The sequence below is a fragment of the Dromaius novaehollandiae genome, chromosome 3 (genome assembly GCF_036370855.1).
Source record: "Dromaius novaehollandiae isolate bDroNov1 chromosome 3, bDroNov1.hap1, whole genome shotgun sequence".
Classification (NCBI taxonomy): Eukaryota; Metazoa; Chordata; class Aves; order Casuariiformes; family Dromaiidae; genus Dromaius; species Dromaius novaehollandiae.
In genome coordinates this window covers 67693493-67718963 of record NC_088100.1, presented here as the reverse complement: position 1 = coordinate 67718963, position 25471 = coordinate 67693493, and the positions used below count along the sequence as shown (strand labels likewise).

The 25471-nt window shown below is 39.3% G+C and overlaps 1 protein-coding gene across 6 annotated transcripts in view; it reads left to right on the top strand.

Annotated features, from left to right (window-relative positions):
- Positions 1-25471, top strand: part of SYTL3 (synaptotagmin like 3) — a 35773-nt gene that overhangs the window by 8852 nt on the left and 1450 nt on the right. For 4 of the 6 annotated variants that reach the window (XM_026119389.2, XM_026119378.2, XM_026119397.2 and 1 more), the window contains 12 exons: positions 2342-2406; positions 5036-5087; positions 6446-6512; positions 7925-7997; positions 11094-11218; positions 14993-15136; positions 17691-17869; positions 20091-20193; positions 22267-22437; positions 22639-22753; positions 23966-24074; positions 25006-25211. In XM_026119389.2, coding sequence (XP_025975174.2) covers positions 2342-2406; positions 5036-5087; positions 6446-6512; positions 7925-7997; positions 11094-11218; positions 14993-15136; positions 17691-17869; positions 20091-20193; positions 22267-22437; positions 22639-22753; positions 23966-24074; positions 25006-25211 — 1409 coding nt within the window. The remainder of the gene's footprint in view (positions 1-2341; positions 2407-5035; positions 5088-6445; positions 6513-7924; positions 7998-11093; positions 11219-14992; positions 15137-17690; positions 17870-20090; positions 20194-22266; positions 22438-22638; positions 22754-23965; positions 24075-25005; positions 25212-25471) is intronic. The other 2 variants (XR_010388394.1, XM_026119405.2) reach the window with 2 other exon arrangements.

Sequence of the window (25471 nt, the reverse complement as noted above, 5' to 3'; positions counted from 1 at the left end):
AAACCTTCCCTTAGTGGGATCCTCCCCCATGCTGAGGGTGCTGGTACATCTATGCCCCATGTGGGTGCTGTGGGTGCTGCCTGGGTGATGGGTTGGCGTGGGCCGGCAGCAGGCTGGGGCTGAGGCGCTGGGCTGTGGCCTTGGTTGGTGGCTTCACTGTGGCAGGTGGCCGTGAGAAGAGGTGCGCAGGGGCCGCTGGGGCGAGTTTCCCCCGTCCCAGTGCAACACTGAAGCCTTCAGCTGAGTTTCCCCGAGTCTCCGGGCAGGAGTGCGGGAGCGCAGCTATGTACAGAGTGGGGTCCTGCAGGAGCTGCCAGAGTAGCCTGCATGCTGGCAGCATCCTAATAGCTTAAGCTTAAGGGTAATTGCTGAAGGGAGAGCGCCACCAGGCTCGTGCAGTCGGATATGTCATTGGAAAGCCAGCTATACCTGCCTGGTATTCCACTGAAGTGTTTAAATACGTTCGTTTTCTTTACAAAATAAGAAATTATAAAAAACCCTTGTAGACTCATAGTGTTTATATCTTTCACCTGCAAGAGGCATCTGTTATGTGGATGGAGTTGATCTATTATTGTTTCCTACAGGAATCCTATCTTCTAGGAGTCTAGAAAGACATTTGCTTTTAACAAAGTTAGTTTGTTTTACCTGTCACAGATAATTCTTTATCAGTTTAATTGCCATACTTTTGGTGGTAGCTTAGCTTAATATACTCTTCAGCTTCAAAAAATCAACCTATTTTCAGATCTGTTTTCATCCTGTGAACAGCCTAGTTGTCATGTGAGCAAGTGCAGAACTGGAGATTAAACTCTGGGAAGATAACCATGGGTGGTGTGGGGAACGTACAGGGAATGTTGAAGATAGGAATTGTGGCACTGCCAGTACAGAGCTTTTAAAGCTCTAAAGCAGACAGAGATTTCAGACATCTATTAATTAAGGAAGTTATTAATAGATCACTTTTGAATATAAATAAGGTATCCTGTCCCAGAGTTATTTCCACTGAATTTTAAAGCCCATCTGTTTAAAGTTATGCACCAAAATCTGTGGTTAGACGTGTAACTATGTAGTACAATCTACACAGATAGTGAATGTTTTGAGTATTCTGCACTGGTGATTACAAAGATGTATTTTAGATGCCTAAAATTGCCTTAAAATCAAGCCACAAAAAGACCAGACAACATCTTACCTATAGTCTGTGTATTTTAAAATAGAGTAAGGTGAGGTGTGGAGCAGCAGCACCAGGGTTTTGTTGCCTGGCCTTCGTGGGTATCAGGATAGCTCTTGCTGCACTTAGAGATTTTTGCTTTCTTAAGGAGGCAAACCCTATACAAATTTACTGTGCATATGTATGCATGTATGTTGGTTGTCAATTTCAAGCAAATTTGACAGAGAGAATGTAATAAAGATATCAATCTCCTATAAGGGAAATAAACTAGAGAAGAAAGACTTCATTAGTTTTTCTAGTTCATTAGTCTAGTGCCTACAGTGAGGAAATTTTTGCAGCAGGACTTCATCCAGTAATAAACATCAGAAAATCCACATGGGGTTTAGACATTATATTTTCCCTAAATTTAGGAAGACATTTAGATGAGAATTTGTACCTTAAGACTCCAGAGTATCTACTTCTCAGTTAAAGGATTTTCCATGTATTTAATAATGGATAAGTTAACAGTGCAGCTTTCATCTAAATCAGTTGAATATAATAAACTGGAAGAGACAAATCCACTGAAAATCAGGCTGTGCCAGTTCTGCTCTTCACAGAGCTATTTAATCTGACAGCATTAAACGTTGCCTTTCTGATACTGTGATCCCGGTGCCTATGTATCACATTGACATACTTGATATTGGTCTTCAGAAAAGAGAGAGAGGTCCTCCAGCATATCAATGAAGAAAGACCATTTTCTTTCATGCTTTGGGGTTACAGAGTTCAGCATGTGCTCCCCGGCAGCCACCCCAAGTTCTGCATGGGAGCATATCTTCCATCACTGACTTTTCCCCCTGCTCAGTCCAGGCCACAGCTGTAAGCGATGGTGCAACCACAAGTGTCTGGTGTCGTCCTGCAGGTCAGTTGTATAGATTGATATGGACCCAGGTCTCCTGACTTCAGAGCAATGCCTAGAGCAGTATGTGTTGCTTTGCACAGGCAGTCCTCCATGGCCAACAGGAAAAAAAGGAGAGGATTTCACAGACCCAGCACAAAGTCAATCAGTGGTGTAAGCAGCCATGAAATCTTAGTTCTGGGGTAGGATTAAGGAGGATAATTTGATTGGTAAATAGTTATCAAACAGTTACAAAAATGCACTTTGGAAAATGTTGATTCAAATGTCTGTTGCTTGTTTTTCAGAGATGTGAAGGTAAAGGCTGGTGAATGGTTCTTTGAGGAACGAGCGAAGAAATATCCCAATGAAGGTAATCACTGAAACAGGCCCTTAATTGATGTGGAGTGTATCGTCCTTATCTAAGCGAAACGCAGAATGTAGTCTGCCCCTGTATGTAGCATTTCACCCATTTGGTGGGAATTTGTCTGAAGTAAAGACTGTGTCTTGCAGTGTGTCTGTCTATGCATTAACTAAAGGATGAACACACACTAGCAGAATATATTTAAAAGTACAGTCTATTTTGTATGAGTAATCAGAATAAGAAAAAATGCTGGTCATATCAACTTGAATTAATGAGCTGACTACGGTTACTAAGGCATGCAATGACATGTAAAAAAAACCTATAGAAGTGTTAGAATGTATGGGCAGGAAGGAAATGACCTTGCACCCATTGTTTGTCAAAGTTAAAACATCCATTTTTTTCCCTGAGAAAGTATCAAAGCTTAAAGAAATGATGGAATGGAATAAACAATAAAAGGTGTAGATGTAAATCCACAGAGACCTAAACACCTACTCTTTCTTTACTCTCAGCCAACTGTGCCATTACCTTGTGTTCAGACTTTTCAGTGCAATTAAGAATTACAAAGCACTGAAAGATATGGAGGACACAGCTGGATTACTATGTGGAGAATGTGCTTCACCAACCAAGAGGCTGTTAGTCGGGGTTTTGTACCGGTGACAAATGAGGTGGAGAGGGTTTGCCTCATCTTTCCCTTGAAGCTTCACTTCAGACAGGCAACTATTTCACTTTGTGTGTGACTGTACCTAGATGTTCCAGTTTCGCTTCCAATATCTTAAGTACCTCTTGAGAATCCTGAATAGGAAATGTAAATGGAAAAATGTAGTCAGGCAAATTTTGAGGAGTAGGCACTCAGAGAAGCCAGCAGTTAGCAGATTAAGAAACTGAGCTATGATAGTTTCTTCTGAAACAGTTAACTCAGAATTTGAAAGATTTCATTGAATTCCATTCTAGCCCATACCATCTCCAGTTTAAAATATTAGTTGACTGATTTTTTTTAAAGCATGGCTGTATTTCATAACTGTTGTTAGTAATTTTACTTCATATAATCTTTCGCAGTTTGGTAAGTCTAAAAGCTATTTATTTTAACAATCTCTCAAAGTTACTGTAGAAGAATATGTTGTTCCCCAGACACTGAATTTGATACTGTTGAATACTGAATGTCCTTCTTTCCAGTAAAATAAATGGGTTCTCACCTTGCATTTTCAAAACTTTTTGGGAGTTTGAAGCATTTTGCTTAGTTATTCTGATAGCAGTGTTGTTGAAGTCACAAAGGTCTAAGGATATACACAAGGTAGATTTGTAGGGAGAAATATGTTTTGTTTTGTTTGCTTGTTAGAACAACTGATATAATTAAAGAGCGAAAAATGACAAACTTCCAAACACAGCTGCGGGCTTAGTTATGTATCTGTCAAGCTTGGAGAAACAGTGCCCTCTTTTGGTTTGAAAATGTAATACAAATGAAGTATTTACTGTAAAGTTAGTTTAACTGAATAAAATGCACATTACAATGAAGTTTTCTCATGTTGAAGACTAACAAACCTGTTATGTCAGTATGATTTTTATTAATTTTGTGTAGCTTCTACCTACAGATTAGAAAGCCTATTTTCATAAAAGTGGTAGATTGCCTTTACTAAATAATAAATTAAAAATCTAAAAAGTCCGTAAATGCCACAATGAATCAAGATGCCAAACATTATTTATTAATGGAGCATTAAATCCAGAGTTCTTATTAAAATTTGTAATATTAGTAAGTTTAGTGTTTCTACCATCACCAAGCTCTCCTCCTTACATATAAGTAATGTTATAATTAATGATGCCTTCAACAAAACATGGATCACATGTTGCTTTCTGTACAGCTATTAGAATGATTAGTGATTAAAACCATTGTGGCTCTTTTCATTTGGCCATGTGTTACATGCACGTAGCCCTTCTCTCTGTTTGAGATCACTCAGGAGCAAACTACATTTTTATGAGCCTTCATTGTTCCTGCCTGATGGAGCGCTTGCTTCTCGCTGTTCTTCACATCATGTGGCTGCTCACAAGAGGAACATGACACAGTTGCTATTTCTCCATAGGGATGGCCTTAGCAAAGGATTTTTACCTTGTTTGTGAACTAGTCATGCATTTTCATAATTACTCAAGTCTCTAGTATGAAAAGTAAAGAGTTTTTCGGAAGGTCCAAGAAATGTACCACATGCCTGCTCTTGTACACATTTTTAATCTTTTCAGTGTTTGCATTTTATGGATTAAATGTGCTTCTGTGCAGTGGGCCTTTGCACTAACTAGTTGCCTTCTAGACCTCAGGAGGCTGAGAGCACTTTGCAACCTGTAGCAGAGGGCCCATGAGCAGCCACACACAGCGCTTTCAGCATTTGTGAAGAGCTAGTCTGAGCGTCTTTTGCCTGAGAGAGGAGGTGAAATCGTGATAGAGTGTTTGTAACAGGTGGGACTTGCATGCTGGCTGGCGTTTAGGCTTGTGTGTCAGATGGGGGCAGGTTTCACTCCTGGTTTGCATGTGCATGAGCTTCTGTAAATACACACCAGTACCTGGAAGTGCACTGACTTTGAAAAGTATAATGAAGACATTAATAACTGGTGTTGTTACTAAGTGACCTTTGGATTTTTTTCTCCTTCACAGGCAGACATGAAACAGTTGGTGCAAAGCTCTTGAAATCTTATCAGAAACTGAGGTAAGACTCATAAAAGGACAAATTGTCCTAGGACACTGAGACTTTGTACAGTTAATATATTGTATGTTATAAACCAGCCAGCCAGCAGTTTATATTTTTTGATTATGAAGAGCAAATTTCAATACGTTTGGAGTACAAATGGTAATAGTATAGAAGAATTGCCACTTTTATGTCTAGGCAACCTATAGAAAGGGCCTCAAGCACAATAGAGAGTACTATTTTTATCTTAATGTTTTCCTATTTACTTGACAGCACCTGTACAGTTTTTTTTAACATCTTTTTGTATATTTCTGTGTATCTGTTTTGACCACTGTCTTTCAAATTTGTGCACTAGTTGTGCATGATCAGAAGTGAAAATTATTTACTTTGGTTAGAAAGCAATAACATCAACATTTTCTAAGTGGGAGATTTTGCTGATTTGATGGCTTTAGAATAAGTATTAGAGAAGAAATTCTCTTTTCAGAAAGATGCATCTCTTTACCAAACTTAAAGAAAGTGAAAATTCCAGTTTGCACTGAATAAATGCCTTAGTGATTTGAGGCCTAAGCATGATAATGCTTAAGTTAATACCAGTCATATATAGTGAAATAATAGTTTGCTTAAACAATATTGTGTAAAAGAAACCCTCTTCCTTTAAAGAAAAAAGTAAAATAAGATACAATAAATGGCCTCAATTTTATGATAATTATCTGGCAAGATGTAGCTGCATGAGGTGGAAACTTGTAGATAGCTAGATATGATCGTAACCTGGGCTGCGTAAGGACCTAGATGTGGTAAAAGGAGAAGAGAATCGAAAGGGAGTAATTGGCTGCCTTTAGGGGCTGTGATTGTGTTGCGATAACAGACTTGAGTGAGATTCTTTTTCACAGATCTGGTCTATTTATAACAGACAAAAGGGAGGTTTGGAAGGCTGTAAAACAGAAGGCTCTAACAGCTCTGAGCCAAGGCAGGGAAGGATCCTTCCAGTAGTGGAAATAAGGACAACTGCTTTTTGCAAGCACCTCTGAAACAGAGATGGGGCATGTTAGACAGGAATTATACTTCAGGATTGGGAACTCAGATTGTAGTACTGCCAGCCATAAAGAAGTGTAGGAAGCCTGTCTTATATTAGGTCTTCCTGATTGTTTTAAATTAATAATTCTGCTTAGAGCAGCCCAAGATCAAGAAGATAAAAAGGTAGGCTTCATTCTTAGAAACACAGGCAATAAGTCTTTGCTGCAGCTCTTAAAGATGCAAGATCTCAATCCCATATCTTCAGGCTGCAGGAAAGGCAGACTGTGCATGTATGTGGTTTATCTGTCTATCTGTTAGCATAATAAATTAATTGTTGCCCTATCTGTTTTCTCTTAAACTTCTAGTAACATTTCTGTTGTTCCTCCAACTCCACCTCCTTTCACTGAATCCACAGCAGGAAGCAATGTGACGGTAAATGTACATATGTGCAATATATACGTATGCATGCACTGTCTTAGGGTGTCATTTATATGAAAAGGCCATTCACAGAAATGCAGTAAATAGCAACAGCTACCATAACATCATTTTGCAATATAAGTGCTGTCTTTTGTTGCTTTATTTTATGCTGCACTGGAAGTAGGAGAAAGATTAGAGTCTATCGTGAGAGATGTTTTTAGTTGGTTTTGAATTTTTGAGTAAAGTGACTATCCCCCACTACTTGGCACTTGCTTCTTGAATACCATGTCCAGTTTTGGGCCCCTCAGTACAGGAAAGACACTGACAGACTGGAGCGAGCACAGCGGAGGGCCACTGAGATGGTTGGCACTGAAGCCCTCACCGCGTGAGGAGAGGCTGAGGGAGCGGTGCTGGTCCAGCCTGGGGCAGGGACAGTTGCAAGGGGAGCTCCCCACAACGCCAGCGCTGTGAGGAGTTCAGCAAGAAACTGCAGCCGGGCTCTGCACAGCGGTGTGTGGGAGGGCAAGAGACACGAGGCAGAAGCTGGAACAAGAAAGGGTTGGGCTTGATTTAAGGGAACGCTTTTCCCAAGGAGGCCAGTCAGGCTGTGGATCAGGTCGCCCAGAGAGGTGGTGCAGTCTCCATGCTTGGAGGTTTTCAAGACCCGACTGGTGAAGCCTGGAGTGACGCCATTGGAGCTTGCAGCTGGCCCTGCTTTGAGCAGGGGCTTGGATGAAGACCTCTTGAGCTCCCATCTGTCTGACCAATCCTGTGATTCTGTGATACTCAATAGTCTTTTGTAAAGCAATCATTACATGCATTGCTTTCATTAATGAGTGAAAACCTGTGATTCTGATGGTTGCTTTTGCATTGCAGTTTCTAACAAACAGTATACTAGGGCATGTCTCAGAGCTCATTGAAATCGCACAAAATGTTACTGACTTCTTCAGCTGGTTTTAGTCTGGGTCCTGAGGCCCTAGTTTTGTAGTCCATTGCTATTTTCTTAAACTTTTCAATATGTGCTTACCTGGACTTTGCTGAAAAATCTTTGCTTTTAGAGGCACAGGAGTATAATAGCAGTTCTGTAGTGGGTAAGACTTTCCTACTTGAAGTATTAAATACATTGCAATGAATCAGTCATGTAATTAGTTGTATTTATGAACTTGCTATGAGATCTTCCTACAAGGAGTTCCACTTATATATCAAGAAGTGTGGAACTGAAAAGATAATCCTCCATAATCATACGTCAGTGTGACAGTTTGCAGTTGTGTAAAAATATGTGCTCAGATGTGTTTGTCTACAGAAATGAGCACAGACTGAAGCCTTACCATTTATTTGTTGTGTGGTCTCTAGGTATGTGATGATGGAAACTTTGAAACACAGCAAATATTCTATGTGTTCTTATTTTTGGACTCTCCCATTTGCAGGAACTTCGTCAGACTAAAAATTTTAATAAATCTGTGGAAAACTTGTTTTTGTCTCTCACAACACATATAAAAAGTAAGTAGCTTTCACTGCATCATCATTCTAGAGTAACGTAGTCAAATGTTTCTATTTGTTGGCCAGATTGTTGGCCATAAAATAGTTACAACTTAAGGGTATTGTAATGACTAATGTCGAGACTGAGCCAAACATAAAAATAGTAAGGTAAGTCTAAATTCTCCATCAGTATTCTGCCAGTTGTTTAATAAGCTGATGATACCGGCAGAGAATGCCTTTCATGTTAAGGAGTGAAAAGACTGTATAATGTTGTTTTTAAGTTTAGTGGTGGTTCAGATGCAGTAAATTTAATGGAAGTAACTCAGAGTTTCTATTATAGTTATCCATCTTCTATTTCTGTTTTCTATTGTAGTTATCTATCTTTGTGTTATCTATTTGATTGAACCCCAATTGATCCTGTCAAAGAACCTGTGATGTAAAGGGAATAGGGGTTAATGTGTTCACTCTCTGGCAGTTTTTAAAAGGACTTCCTTTCTTTTTCTCAGTCTATTTTTTTCTTTGCGTGTTTTTAACAGCTAACCACTCTTAACAATTCTTTTGTTCTGATACTTTTGTTTCCTTCCATTCACTTTACTATCTGCTACTCTTTATGGTGCAGGCTATGTATGCATCTCTAAGGCTTACTACACTGAGAGCAGCCTGTTTCTGAGGAGAGGAGTTTAAAGGCATCAGTGGGGAAACCAGAGGAAACCTGGTTCTGAGCCTCATGAAGGGGGCTTGCAGATTTGTGTGCATTTGAACCAACCTCAGCATTTTTCCACTCTCTTAAACAACCTCAGATATAAGATTAGACCTGAATAAATTGGGCTTCAGTCTCTTTCTGCTTTTCCTGTTAACTCTGATCTTACCCTTTGCTCACTCATTCCTCTGACTTCTTCCATCCATCCTAAAAGCCTGTTTCCCTTTAACTTCACAGATTTAATGTGGAGTCCATGTGAACACATACTAAAGCTATGCAGAGACACAGTGGCTGTCTCTCCTGGACGGAAGTGTAGTGTAGAGAGGCCTAGGATACTTTGTTACTGAAAGCACATTAGCTGAGGCAGCAAAGAACAGGATGCAAACAAATTTATTTTGCTTTCTGTTAGTTTGCAGCCCAGGCATGTCCCACCGCTGCTTGTAGAGACAGGGTGCAGGACTGTCATCACCCAAAGCACAGGCCTCAGCATTGGGCTTCACAAGATGCAGCGAGCTAATATAATAGCTCACTGCTACCAAAAGGAAGGCCCTGCTTCTCCTTCCCATCTTTCCTCTCTTTCTCATTTTCTGGCCACTGCTTATAGCTAGAATTAGCATCAGTGTTTTTGGACCCTTCTGTGAGCCTGATTTAACTAATTAAAAGGGCAGAACACTAACCCAGCCAAAACAAATGGGTACTTTTCTGCTGGCTTAGTGAGTTAAATAGGCTCAAGCTAAGGTCTCTGTGTTGGAGCCTGCACGTTACAGGGCCATGTGGCCACGAGCCGAGGGATGAGGAGGGAAGAGCAGTGCTTGCAGAGGGGGAGGGCAGCAAGCTGTTAGCTCAGCTCAGCTCTACGTGAAACCACACTCAGTTGCTGTCATCCTCAATTAGGGTAAGAAGCTTTTAATTTGTAAGAAAATAACAGGCTGTTACAATCATCAAAGTCAATAATTGAAGAAAGGTGTAGGAAGTCTTCTAGAGAGAAAGACTTGGGCTACTTGACCTAAGAAGACAGGTTTTGCAGACAATGTGGCCTTTCACTGAAACTTGGCATTGATAAATGCTTTCAGTCACAAGTGTCGAAAGTTAGTGCTCTATATCTTATGTAGATAAAAATGTCCTGGTGTGCAGAGGTATTTAATACAAGCAGCTCCTGTGTATTGCAGTAAATAAATGGAGAGATCCTAGTTGTGCCTCTGATGCTATCGCTGGAGCCAGCATGTATGCATTGCTAAGAGCAGACTGGGGACAAGGGATTAGCATGTGTGACACAATGCCTCCCTTGTCTGGCCTGCTCTTGATGGCGTTACCTTCTGTTCCAGCTTGGTTTGGCAGCAACAGGAGATTGTTATAATCCAATAGTTGTTATCTGGTGTACATAAAATGAGTTACTGGTTGTAGTTTTCTTTGCAGTGCATAATTGCCCATGGAACGAAGCAATAGTGTCCCTTCTTACTGACTGTTTGGGTAGAGAAGCCAAAGGAAGAACAGATGTGAAAACCTTTTCTCACAATAAGCTGTTTTGTAACCTGTTCATTTTAAGAGGGTGTGAAGCAAGCTTGTATTTCTGCTTCTACTACTGGTTAAACTGTTCAGATTGTATCTACTCCGTTAGATTTATCACTCCATTCTCTTTTATGATCTCCGATTTCACTGTGTTTTTTAAAAACATGGTTTTATTTACAGTCAGAGATGACTTTCCCTTTAAGTAAAGCTCTGGCTGTACCCTGAGAAATAAGAAACAAGTAAGTGGCGCAGTAAATGTGCAATTGCCCCACAGATTTATTTGACAATAAACTGTATGTTACTGAGGTGCTAATTCAATAAGGTACTTAAGTATGGATGTAAGCTTATCTGTATAGTGTTACTGAAGTCAATGAGGGCTGTTCATGTTGTTGAAATTATATGTGGTTTGGGACCAAAGGATGTAATCTCTCTCCTTTCTTCCATATTTTGGATTAATTTCTAAGTATTTTCCAATATACTCTGCTTTCTAATATCCACTGTAGTGTCACTATAAATTATTATAATGTTCTTCCTTTTACCCTGAAGAAAACCAGTCAATACTTATTTGCAAATACCACTTTATAAATCAATATCTAAATTATATAGAGGGATGGTAGCACCTACTTCTGTGATGAAACTGTATTTGATGTAACAATTCCTTGCAGCAGCTATAACGATAGGAAGCAAAAAATATAATTTCCAGTTGAAACAGCAGGGAAAATTTAGGTAGGCAAAATATAATTATACAAAATGGGATAGACACTTGGCTTCCCATCTGTTCCTTACTCTCAGGAGATTAATACTGGAGTTACAGGATGAAAGTCTGAAAGATACAGTATTGGCCTATAAGTCGACAGGATTGCTTGCAGTGTTTGTTATAGTGACATCTCTCTTTGTGTTCCCTTCAGAAATCTCAAAGTCCCAGAATGATATGGCTGACAGAAGTCTCCTAACCACAGATTATGGGCAGAACGTGGAAAAGAGGAAGGAAAGAAGGAGCCAGTCTGACACTGCCATCAACATTACAAGCAGGGTATCTAAATCTTTATACTCAGTCTCTGGAACTGCAAGGTCTGTTTTGGGAATGAAATATATTTATAAGAATTGTTACTCTTATATATGATTTTACTTTTATTATAGGAGCAGAGCTTAGCTGACACTCACTGACCATGGCCAAAAATCTGTTTCTTCGCGAGGCTGTTGACCAACTCTCCGTGCCTGTTCTCGGCTCAGAGCTAACACCCGAGACTGAGCTTTTACAAAAAGTCTCATGTGGGGCAGGAGAGGATGGGGTTGTTTTGTTGGCAGGTGCTCACAGACCCCCTGGAGGCTGATCGCCGCATGCTCTGTGTGACCATAAGGCTGCAAGGAGATGCTCTGTCTCTTGTCCTACTCCTGCCTCTCTTGTTGCTGAACAGGACTAAGCCATGGCTGTCCTGAACCCATCCTCACGTTTTCTGAGCACTTTGCTCTTTGGCAAGGAGAAAATGGTGACTGCTGTTAGTTGCTGTGCAACTTCCATTTTCCTTTCGCTTTGCCTGCAGCCACAAGGTTTCAGTGTTTTCATGAAAAGTTTGAGAAATATCTAGTCTTCCTTTTTTCACAAGTTTTGCAGGGCTGAAAATAATGTCATGTGTCTGCTTTAAAGTTACACTGAAGATTTTGTTTTGTATATTTTCACGTCTCCAGTGACCCACATAGTGGGTAGTTACTGAAGTGCATGTGGACTGCTAAGTGGCTGAATCAGATGATTAAAAATGCTTTTGCTTTGGGCCAGACCTCATGGAAAGTGTTGCTCACTGCCAGCTTAGTGCACTTTTCACTTTACTCTGAAGCATTAGGTTTTAAATGGAGGAGGTAGGATGTCAGACACGATGGACTAGTGTTTTGAACTGGCCCAACAACTTCTGTGAACTCTGGGAAATTATTTTTGGTGTTTTTCTATGTGATCATATTATAAATAAAATAGGCAACATTTCTTAACTACCTGAGTGCTGCTTTCGCTGTGGCAAACCACACTTCCATGTTACTTTATATATTATTGAACTGGCAGTGTGATGGTCTTTTAGTGCACTGAGAAACATCAGAGTTGGAGAAAATATAAACTTCATTGCATGCTGATCACACACAACTGGTCATGTTTTAGGGATGAATATGGATTCCTTGGATTGGCAAATGTATTAAGTAGGAGATACCAAATTATTTGTGTGGGGCTTAATTGACTATTTAAAGATTTAGGGCTCAATTTTTGTCCATCCTTTGCAGTTGAGATTTTGAAAGCTCAATGTTGTTTGTGTTGTCAGAGCTCTACTTCTGTGGGTTGGGGAGCCTTTGTCTCATTCAAACCTGTTCAACTACATCTAAGTTAGAATCACCAGAAGTACTGTTGATCTTTTTTCTCTTGTGAATGGCATCATTGCAGTTTAGGTTTTTTTAATATTGAAAGAAATTTTACTTGCTTGTCCCTGCACCTGCATGGTGGCTTTTTGTATCTGTACTGTTATTTAAAAAAAATATTTTTAATCTCTGTCAATGGCAGCATTGCATTATTCTTCTGTTTATTTGTCTTCTGATTTTTCTTTTCACTTAGTAAGGGTAGATGTTTGTATCATTACCAGAACTGATGACTAAGTTTAGGCACAGGACCTGTTTTCAACTACTTTCAATTCACTTGTAAAATAACTTTGAAAATTATCACTGAAATTTAGAACAAAATATGATCTAGAAATCTGATTTGCTGTGATTCCCGCCAACGAAAGAACTTACCTGCATTTTCAGATAATTAATTGAAACAGTATTTTTTCCCTGGAAAACATGTTTTTTTTCCTCCCAGGAATGACTGGGAAGTAATACCTGTAACTCTGCCATTTTGAACATGCAAACTATAAAAATGGGTCAGCACTTCAGCTTCAAGAGCAAGATTTGTCTCTTAAAGTGAGTTTCTCCTGATTTATGATATGTGCTGAACTTGATCACCTGGATCAAAGTTGAGAAAGATTATAATTAACTTCGGTAATAACGAAAAACAGTCCAGTGGCAAGAACTATCAGCCAGTGTAAAACCTGGATTTACAAAGTAGTTGAATAGCACTCCCTAGGGCCTCTCATCATCAGAATCTCTAAGTTCATTAAAGGAACGTAAGGAAGTAGGTGCAAGTGTACCTACGTCGCTGTGGGAAAAAGCAAAAACGAGCAGGCTCTGGAAGCTGTTTGCGTGTGTCAGGAGTTGTCAGTCACCCCTCTCGTAACAGCGGGTGCCCACTGGTGCAGGCATTAGAGCTGGGCTAGCTGGGAGTCTTTTTAGGACTCGAGTCTAACTTTAGCACTGGTATTTGTGTTGCCAAGTCAATCATTTATTTTCTGTTTAATACAGTGGAGAAGTCTTTCTGATCCAAGTAGCAAGCTATATTTCAGTGTCTAGCAGGCTGTTTTAGTTAGGAAGTGAAATCAGTAGTGGTTTCAAGTTTTTTTTAGAGCAATCCTATTTATTTACAAAGAAGAGGATTAGAAAGTCCTGCTTCTCTGAATGCAGAAGGACTTGCATAGCAGAAGACAGGTCCTCTGCTGAGAAAGAAGCTCTTTTTTGGATTTTTTGAGGCTATATTCTGAATGCAGTTTATAGCTGTCTCCTTCATGAGGGAACTTGATGAATTCTTACATCCATCCTTAAGGTGGGGCAGTTATTACACATAACAATTTCTGTGCATTATAATAACAGTGTGCTGGTTTGGGGTTTGCACATCCTGTTTTTCAGAAGTATGTGTCATCTCCTCTGGTGTCCTGATGCTTTCGTGCTGTCTGCTGATGGTGCAGGAAGGGTTCCCTGGTCTGTTAAATATACCTTATCTGTTCCTTCTGTGCCAAAAGTTATGATCATTTAGTTGATTCAGTCACTCTGTATTCTTTCTAGTCCTTCAGGTAATCCTTGTCATACAATTTTTTTCTAATAAATTATTTCCTTAGATGCTAATCTTCTAAAATTTCCCTCCTCACTCTTTCCCTACCCGTTGACCTGTGAACATATTTTTCATGAATTGTATTATCCAGGGTTAATGGTGTGCCAGAATGATCCCAGACCTGTTTTCAGCATACTTCTAGCCATATGTATTAGTGTTTTGGCACTTCATTCCATTAAGTCTGTTGTTGTTGGTAACAGAGGTAGCAGAAGGAAAACCTCAAGGAGTTTTACTACTTTATAGGTTAATTTCTCACAAATTATCGGGGTTTTTATGGGAAGATTGAGAAGGCGAATGGATTTAAAGACAAAGCGAAGACAAATAAACCTCAAAAATTTAACCTTTTTCTATAATCGCCACTAAATAGGAACTTGTCTCTTCCTATTTTCAAGTCTCTTTTCAACCTACATTCACTCTTGCATAGGTAGACATGGGCACGTGTCATGTATATTGCGAAATACTATTTCTACTTTCCTGGAGGCAAGTTTTCTTTGAAAAAATTACTGTTTTCTCAAAGACTAATAAGGCCCTTTATTAATTTATTGCTACTTTTGGTGTGTTATTAGTGCACTGCTCCTAGTAATTGCTATGGTAGTGATCATTACATGGAGTGGTGGTGTGTTGATTTTAGAAAATTATTAATATAATGAATATGCTACTAACTGCGATGAGGGGGTTGTAAATCAACATTTAAATTAAGTTACTACATTCTCTTTGGAGGTTTGCCAGCTGTGTGAGATTGATCAGAGTGAATTGCAGCTAATTAACTGATTTTTTTTTGTGATAGCATTCCTGAAGGGATCCGAGCACTTGTCTCATACAAAAATAAATTAATTGCTGAATCTCTTACAGCTAAAAAGTACACCCAGCCTTCAACAGCTCATCACTGAGGCTCAAAAGGACAGTGAAATTCTTACCAAAAGGAACTGCAAACAGGAAGAAGACATAATAACCAGTCCTGCAAGTGATACAGTTTTCTGTGAGGGCATAAGACATGTAAGTTAAGTTGAAGGGTGAAGCACAATAGAACAGATGTCTAATGGGGACAAATGTAAAAGCCAAGATCTTCCCATTTTGTATTAGGATTGGGATCCTCAACATTGTTCTCTCTCACGTAGTAGCGAGCTTTTTCACTTAAAACTTTGCATGAAAGGATTTTGTTATTCTGCCAGAACTGTGATAATGCAAATGTCAGTGGAAATGAAATCCAAATGTCAGAATGTCAGCGGAACTGACAGGAGGAAAAACAAGCCAACAGCGACAGAAGCCAAGGAAGTAGTTCATAGGTTTAAGGCGTGTCATTGAAACCTCCTCTGATGGTCGGCATTTTGAATACTGCAATGAGAGAGAAGAAAGCCAATTATAAAGAATTCAGCACATGCTTTTAAATCTCCATGATTAACTGTTAAGGATAATTTGTATATATTAGTGATGAGGTTAGGCAGTCAGGATTAAATGATCAAGGAATCCCTGACTGATATTGTAAAGAAGGGAACTAAAATGTCTTTTAGGGAATCAAAATTAAACAAGCCTGCTCACCTTGCAGAAGTATAAAAACACACACAAAGACCTTGGTGCTCCCTCATAGTTTACTGCACAGTGGAGTCTAAGGTGTTACAGTAACAAACGGAAGACAGTTTTGGATGACATTTGTGATTCCACTGGCAACTATTGCAACTGTACTATAGGCAGCCCATTCTTAAAAGTGAAGTATTTTCTACTGTCTTATAAAGGGGAAGGTCAGGTTCCACTAAACATCCTCTTTATGGATAAATATTTGAAGTTGATCACCACTCCATGAAAATGTATCTTCCAAAAATATGAGATGGTATTGCTCCCAGTCATGCTAGCAGAAGTGCAGTACAGGAAGTCATTGTTAAATCCCTGTGTTCTGGACCAAGGATGAGCCATTTCTAGGCTGAATGTGTGCGATTCATGATCAGTTATAAGATGTATGTAGTGATACTCACTCTAAACATCATTAATCAGGATAATTGTCCAGCTTGTCTGAATAAATAAGTTCTGTGAAATAAATATTAGGGCACTTTTGCAGAACTTTTGTTAGGATATATGAGCTCAGGCTATAAATCTATTTCTATTCCTTTGTCATGAAGGATTTTGATGGAAAATAAGCATTTTTTCATCAGGTGAATAAAAATATTCTCTGTCAGTGAGTGCAAGAGGAGCACTGAACAAAGTTGCAAGAGAGATTCATTACCACTGATATACATCCTGTGGAGGGAGCAAGATTAGGTGCAACAAGCATCAGGTCACACGTTAGTCATAACTCTTCTTATGACTTTCTTTATAAGCACTCTGACCCTTCTTTCTTCTACATTTACATGTTACTTAGAGCTTATAAGATAGGTTAGATAGCTTCTGTGAGCTATTGGTGTGACTTTTAAAATGGATATTTGGCAAGATGCCTAAAAGAAGAATAGCATCTGCATTTAAGAGAGATATGATCTATTATAAACACTAACCCTGTGCTCTTAGCTACTGGATTGTGCAATCCAAAACTCCTTGGTTAACCAGTCTTGTGTGGGTTGGTGTTTTCAGAGGGAGGAGTGACACAGAACACAGATATCTTAGTAATCTAGGACAATATTACTGTAAGATTAATCAGAACAACAATTGTGTCTTCATGACACATGCTGTGTAAGAAGATTCTGGGGCTTGCATAGAGACCAAACAATTTTGATTGAGTTGATCATTTGATACAGTGAAAGCTAGATAACACCATAAAGTTATCTGGCTGTACTGGGCCGCAGAAAACGTTATAGACTCTTCCTTCATTCCAGTTTCATGGCCTCTGTAAATGCTAGACACATATGGTGTTTATGTGCGTGGATGGGCAGCATCCAAACCTTTGCCCTGCTGGGGAAAGTAAATGACAGGAGAACAAAGTGGCTGAGGGAAGAGAAGAACCAGGGTCAGGAAACACCTTCTTTATGCACGGACATGTGATAACTGGATGTCTTTGTGTATTAATTTTTCCTGAGCTATCTGCTGCAATATGGAATATGTCATTTCTATATGGAATTGAGGGATCTTGTAAAAGATTACTAGGGATGCATTGCCACTTTTGTTTCCTTTAATACATGTTAAAACCTTGCATCATGGCAGGTACCCTACTATTAACTATGTACTAAAAGCAATCTTGTTCTGTATTCTGTACATTCTTAGATTTCAGAGCCTTTTCAGTAACCATCACTGAGGGACAGTCCTCTCTTCCTTTCAAATACTTAACCCATTTTCTGATGGGAAGCCACATAGCAGCTTTACTGGGAGATAATTTCCAGGTCAAGAAAATAAAGCATTTTCTTAGCCCAGAAAGTTTATTGAAGAGAGAAAGGCAAAACAGTAGATTTTGCAGTTATACTATTGAGGGCTGGTACTTAAAAAACCAGAATGCTTTTGTACCTTATGTCTTCATAATTTCCGGTAGCTTTGCCGTCAAGTCAGTAAAGATATTGACATATGAGGAGAAAAAATGTTTTGTCCTATTTGATTTGAAGCTACTTTTTCTTAAATATTTCTTTTTTCTTAGGGGAGTTTGTACAGTCTTAACAGCACTTGCACGGAATATGGCAATTTTGGCAAGACTAATGTCACAGGAGAAATAGAGTTTGCCATAAGATATGTCTTCAAAGCTTGCATTTTAGAAATCAGCATCAAAGGATGCAAGAATCTGGCTTATGGAGAGGAGAAGAAGAAAAAGTGTAATCCGTAAGTATTTTGTTGTGAAGGAGAAAGAAATAACATGTTCTCTTTTTAAGACAGGAATGTATGTAGTGGGTGAAATCAATTGATATATGATGGTATGCCGTACTAGCACTTTTCAGAATATCCAATACATAAATATCAGCACTTTTTACATCTACAGGCTGCAGTGCAAATAGGTTTCGTACCAGAGCTTATCGATTTCCATTTTGAACATTTTCTGCTAGCAGTTTTCTCTTTCCCTGCCTGGGAGGTGTTGGAAATTGTGTTGCTTATAAGCTCTATTGAGTAGCTGTTCAGATTTTAGCTCTTAAATTGTGCCTGCTAAACTAATACACATGTGCTTTAATAGCTAAAAAATGAGATGGAAAATTGAAATGTGAGTCATATTCCTAATTCATCTACTGACTCATTGTGAGTCAGTGGGCAGTTGACATACTGCTTCTGTGCTTCCATTTTCCTCATCTGTAATATGGATAGAAATTTCAGATACTGCAATGCATTTTTAAATCTGAAGCTAGTTAATATTTGTGTATTATCATAAAAGGAAAAAATACCTACTTCTGTGGATAAAATATGCCACAGAAATTGTCATTTTGACAGTTAAACCTTGATGGTTTGTCTGTTTATTACTGAGTGATCCTCTCTGACCATGCAGCAATCATTCCCAAAAAATCACCAAGCAGAATATCTAACTGCATGTTCTTATACAATGTTCTGGCCCCTTCTGTCACGCAGCATTTGAGCAAGTTCAGGTGACCATGTTGGAACTGCAGAGTTACTCGCCTTCATCCAGAAGGAATTTGGCTTTGTGCATCTTGCAGAGGAGGGTCCTAAAACAGCTTTGGGATGAGAGGAGTCTCACTGGAATAACAGCTCGTGAAACGGCACAGTTAGGGAGTGCTTTGGCAGTGGGTTGTTGTTTGATAGTTAAGCCAGGCGAACAGTTGCAGGAAGCCTGAGAGGCGATGGGCAAGAGCTGTGTATGCAGAGAACATGTTGTTCTCTACTGGCATACAAAATGCTATTTCCAGACCAAGAGAAAAAGTACAGGCAGTGTATTTACTTAGAACACTTGCCAAAAAGCAAGCTTCTAACTACTGTTTAAAACCTGTCGAATTGTTCAGCTCCTTGACTGGTTTGAGCTCTGATTACTTTGTAAGTATATTGGCTGTGTGATAGTAAGAGACTTAAACTTCTAGTACCCAAATATGTTTAAAAGTTTTACCTACAGGTAGGTTTGGAAAGAACAGAGAAGTAGTGTAAGTTCTGCACTGATGTTATGAGATACAGCTGATCCAATAAGTTAACCAAGGGGCTCTTTTGAAATTAGTTTAAATCATAATATCTGAAATACATATCAAAAGTGTGGTTTTAAAATAGTGCTGTGTTAAGCATTCCTTTCTTTGCCAGGCACTGTAAGGTGGCACTCTGTATTGCTAGTAGTCTCCTTTAGTTTTGAATCCATCACACAAATGCAGCCCACTGAGCACATATTAAGGGGAATGTTTAAGTGTTAAATTGTTCACATGATCTACACATGAGAAATTTTGGGTAGGAGTCGCTGGTGCTTGACATTGGTCCAACTCAGCCTCCATAAGACTTTTTTACTGATTTTCCTTGAAGCAATGTTAGGGCAGTTTTGAACACTTCTAAAAATCTCACCCTTCTGCTCTAGTGGTTATTAAAAGAATTAGCTTGAAAACAGTTATGAATTATTATGTATTATTTGTAGGATTATAACTTTTTAAAATATATGGTACTTGATGTTGTAAAGCTGAGATATTTTCTTCATAAACAAGCAGTAATGATTCTAAAGTTGACCGAGCTGATTTTCTTTTTTTCTGAGCAAATAATATACTGTGTGTCCTGTTGCTACAGTTGATAGTAACCAACTTCCTTGGTGACTAGTTTATCAGGGGCCACGAATCTGAAAACAAAAGATTCCTGTTAAGATACTAACTCTATCCTAATTAGAACAGGATTGAAACACATTAGCTGAAAGATATATAGGGATCCTTATTTTGTTTGTGTTTGCTTATTTTATTGAGAAAGAAAGGATATAAATGATAATCTGGCATTTTATAGCTTTGAAAATTACAAAGTCAATGAAGTCATTTAAGAATTAATAATAAAAAAATCCTTCTGGTTTAATTAATTTATTTTTCTTCCCAGATTGGTTTTTCCTTCTGGTCACTTTACATTTATCTTTCTCTCTACCTGCAAGGTATGTTAAGGTTTATTTGCTTCCTGATAAATCTCCTCAGAGTAAGCGGAAGACAGCTGTCAGAAAGAGCACTGTGGATCCAGAATTTCATGAGACTTTGAAGGTACCATTTGCAATTGTGTGCCACTAAGCATGCTTTTCCTTGGTAATGTTTCCATTTGTAATGTACAATCTTCTAAGTTCGACATTGTCCTGATGTGGCAATTCTAGGAGTCAGTGACAACAATCATTAAGAATGGTGACTGCCAGTCTGAATAGGAGAAAATGCTTTTCGAGATGTGTTAGTACATTGCAGACTTTTAGAAGAATCTACCTTTGTCCATAAAAATGCTCTTCACTAATTCCTGTGCTGTGAGCTAAATTGTGGCAAAAGTGGGTGCCCTCTGTAGATGTATTTTTCTGTGCGTTCATGAACTGAGTGTACTGCGGAGGAGGGTTAGGATTTTATACAGGTATCCCTTTGAACCAATACCCCTTTTGTGAATGTCATTGCGAGTGTCTCTCTGCAGTTAGCTGAATACATGCCAATGCGTGCCACTTGCTCTAAAATGTTGTCAGCTTTCTTTTCCCTATGCAACTGATGCCATGCATCTGTTTGGATTGTCTAATTTCAAACATTAATAATGCCTCCAGAGGACAGTAGGTATGATTTTAATTCCTTAATGGCTTGCAATATTTCCTTCATCCTTATGAGATCTCTCTAGGAGGAGACATTATTCTTATTTCACAGATGCTTGGTGAAATGTGAAGCTGAAGCTGAATACTGTTGCTGGGAGAACTGGGATTAGTAGTTTGGTTGTTCCGAGCTCCAGTTCTGTGCTCAGACCACTACACCCCCATCTTTTTGTGTTCATCAGTGAGCTGCAGCAACACAAAAGACGATAAGTTCCTCAGTAACATTTGACTGTCTTTTCTTTGAAGAACATGTAATGAACTAAACTTAATGGAGGGAAAAACTTATGTTAGAGCTCTTGGAACTACACAAAAGTTTGAGTGTAACCATCATCTGTCAGTGAGTATAAACATCAGGAAATTTTAGTGAATAAAACAGGCAATAATCTTTGAAAAGAACATTGTTAGAATTTTGTGAGGACCCAGTCATAGATACAGTAACAAAAAAAAGATGCATGCTATTTATGCAATTCTCATATATCTTCCAGTCGATGTATAGGGTTTTCATTGAAAAAAGCCTAAAGCTGAAATAATTAGTTCTAACTTTACAGTCCCTTTTCAATGCCAGAGTCATGGAGAACTGATGGAGGGAGAGTGAGAGCCATGCCTGAGCTGTCTGTGTGAACCCCAAGGGTAGCTCAGTTAAAAATCATTTAAATTAGTTAAAATATTAGTTCATCCAGAGTAGCAGAAATGGTCAAAAGCACATAGTGCTGGTGCAGGTAAGCTATACTATGACACTGACATCAACTTGGTGGGATCCAGCTGCAGATTAAGACACCTACATTTAGGTAGCTACATGTGTGACAAGTGTGGAAGTGCTCTCTGGGAGTCATGGAGCTCAGGGTGATTCAGCTCACTCCAGAGCCCACACCCAGCTTGTGATTCAGCTACCTAAATGCAGGTAGCAATGCCCTAGGCCATCCCATCGCCTCCAGCTGCCAGTCCAGGAGCTGCAGTTCACCCATAGGTTGTGTATCACATTCATTAGTCTCATGCAGGTATCTTAGATACCCAACAATACCTCATACGGCCCTAAGTATGTTTAGGGAGTAGATCAGGGCTTTAATGACTGGTCAGCTGAATTACTTCCTAGCCCCTACTGACCATGTTGAGTAGATCTCCACTGACCAGAATGAAGGTGTCTGAGTCTTGAACTGACTTCCACCCAGAGCAGTCAAATTGTACTGGGGGTTTAAAATAGAAATATATATAAACCGTGCAGAAGTGGTCAACAAGTATTTAAACTTTTGGATTAATAATCAACATCTTTAGGAAAGCAGGCAAAGGTATTCCCAGAATGTTGTTTTATATTTGGATGAACATTATTAGCATTTAAAGAGTGAGGTAAGAAGCAAATTGCAAAGCACGTAAAGACAACATAGTCCTGTCTGGATCCAGATGCCTTCAACCATACTGTGGCTGAACTTCCTTTGAGCAGGTTATGTACATGCACCTGTATTCATCCTGTATATTACTTTGTAAATGCTGTTTATCTTCCTAGTACAAGATTGCATACTGTCAGCTGGGAAGTCGGCAGCTTCAAATCTCTGTGTGGCATGCAGGAGCACTCAAATACAGAGTGTTTTTGGGGGAAGTGGTCATCCCACTGGCAGCGTGGAATTTCAAAGATAGCTCAGCAGAGTTGTTCAACTGGTACCAGCTCAAAGCCAAGGTGACTCTTAGCTTTTGTGCTTAATTGTATCTGAAGAACAGCATGTAGTGAAAGCTAGATTACCCCTCTGAGGTTGTTGAGGGAAGAATGTTGTCAAACCAGCCCATGAGTAAGACGTGTTGCAAATATAAATGCTCTCTAAAAATGATGTGGAATAGAATGGTTGCAGCAATGCAAACTTCTGTGTGTTGCTTTCTTCAGCTTGAAAAGCCTGAAGATAATCTTGCCCAGTACAGCGGAGAACTCCTGGTGTCTGCAAGACTGTCAGTACCAGCCCAGGATAAAAATTTGCAGTTCGAAAAGTGGATGGGAGAAGGTATAAAACACTTCAGCATAAACGAAAGCTAGCTAGAAAAGTACTGAGATGAACGAATGATCAACAGTGTGTGTCTGTATGAGTAGACAATATTCTTGCATGGGGTTTTAACAGCTACTGCAAATTGTGGTTTGAGGTGTATTATATTTTAAATTCATTAAAATGTAAAAGTTTGCCAACTTCATCTTTTTGTTCCTTTTAATACCAACAGTAGCTGCTTATTAGGATGGCAGTAGTGTGATGCACCCAGATGTTTGGCAAGCTTTTGCACATGTGGTGTTGCCAATAGACTTTATTCTGGAGGTGATGCAGCCGTTTTGTTGCCCAAGGCCAGTCTGGCAGCTGAGACTGTCAATTTAGGGAAAAAGGTGGAAGGGAAATTGTTTGCTGGGGTACCACACCTGCACCCTTCGCTTCTTCCAGTGGTCTCACTTTGAGGAGATTGTTTCACTTGAAGGGTGTGTGGTTTAAAATGTAGAATCGGCTGGACTCAGTTTTTGGTAATGGAAGACTTGTTAGGTATGTAAGTATTGCTGTAGTGTGTCAGAGCAAGTGTCTGCTGATGGGGGAAAACAAACACTTGGGGGTAGGAAACAGGACAACCTCATTTTCCTTAGCTCATTAAACCATAAGAATGACTGCAGGGCAGAGCCATAGTAGTGCTGTCTGTGTTCAAGACCATAGCAACAAGAAGAGACCAGTAGAAAGATCAGATTAGCTGTTAGATTTATTTTTCTGTTGTTTTTTATTCCCATTTTCTCCAAAAAGAACCCAAAGTCCCCATCTTCCTTTCTTCCCTTTTTCCTTCTGTGCATGCCTGTGTATTCAGGCTAAAGTAGAGCTGTAACAGAGGATTGATATCACACTGCAGGGTAGGCTGTTTGACCTGCTGTCAGTGTCTGACCAGCTGTAGGCTGTGCTTCAGTGAAACACTCCTGTGGGTCCTGCCCTGTGTGTAGTCTTTGCAAATGCAAATGAAAGCTCTGTGTTTGGAACAGGAATTGCAAAGCAACCTACTACTGATTGTTTGCATTTTTGTGTTTGAATTAGACTATACAAGCAGGTTTGAGTCTTTCAAATAATCCTATTACAGTACTATGAGTCCTTATCTCAGTAATACTATTCAGTCATTTTCCTCCTTGCTTATAGCAGCACCTTAAGCTATCAGCTGTACTAATTGGTTATTAAATGTGATAAATGCTCCTGTTTCAGGAAAAAAAGACCAAGGCGCTCCCAGCTGCCAGCTTCAGGTTATAATATTTGGGACCAAGAACTTGCCTGTGCCAAGATCTGCTGGAACGCTGAACTCATTCGTTAAAGGGTATGTATGAGCCTTAACTCTTCAAATAGAAAACGTCACACACATCCTGCACAAAGGTAAATATTAACATATTTTGGTCAGGAGCTTGTCATGTGAAAGTGGCATTGTCCACACTCTTAGGCAGACTTCCTTGTAATGGTGGCAGTTTACACCTGGTGTCTGCTTGATAGCAGCCTGCAGCAGGATAGTGAAGGGTCCAGTCTGCTTTTTGAGTCCTAAATGGAACTTCTGAGTTTACTGATGTTTGATGTTATTAAAATTTAGCATTCATTGCTTTAAATATCAGCTTTTAGGTATTAGGAGAAAAAGTGAAGAAATGTAAATCAAGAGGGAGGTGACTCTATTGTAGTTTCATTCCTGTTTTCAGCTGTACTTTTCCAGACTGAAATACAGCTTTGTATATATTGGGAGAGAAGCTTTTATCCTCTTCATTCTAGATATTTTAAAAGAGGAAGGAACTCATTTTTTTTTCCATGCACTGTCCGAGTAGTTTGTAGATGGGATCATTTTACTTTCTGACTGTCAGGCATCAGACACTGCTGGAAATATGATACTGGGTTACATGCTTAACATCTCACAAAGCCATTTTACCAGCTATGGCACCTATCTTAAGTGAAATGAGTGATCACTTCATCTACTGCACAGGCAGGCTTCAGGCATAACAGAATGGGGAACAAGGACTCCCTTAGCAGTTGCTCACAACAGAGGAAGAGCAGATTACTTGTGCCCACACTAAAGGCACACAGGAGGAGGAGCAAGTCCCAAAAGGACCAAAATAGCGTCATATTCTACCTAGCACTTAAGCTGAACTTTTTGCTATTTAAGGCAAACTAAAGGGCCCTAGCTGCTTAGTGCAAATATTTTGTTTTCTGGTTGAGTGATGTACAGCTTGAATTGGTGACCTTGCTGTACTCTACTTGTTTTTGGGAAGCTGTCTTATCCTTCCAGACCAAGCAGAGGTAAAGCAAAAGTCTCCTGTCCTGAAGAAAGAAGCCTGTCCTCAATGGAAACACTTGTTTGTCTTTGATGGTGTCAGCCCAGCTCAGCTGCAGCAATCATGTCTACACTTAACTGTCTGGGACCAGGCATCTTTTGGCTCAAGTGATCGATTCTTAGGGGGAGCCATTCTTGGTGCAAGTAAGTTCGTTCTTTAATCACTGAAAATTGAGGGTGAAGTGGGATCAAGGCTATTTTACATTTTAAATACTGTTTACACTACACTGTTAGTTAGTGTTGTGTGGGTTTTTATTTTTTTATATATATATATATATATAAATATATATATATATATAAAAAAATATTTATATATATGTATGTATCTTTGTGTGTGTGTATATATATAGAGAGAGAGAGAGGGGGAGAGAGAGCGAGAGAGAGAGCGAGAGAGCGCGCGTACG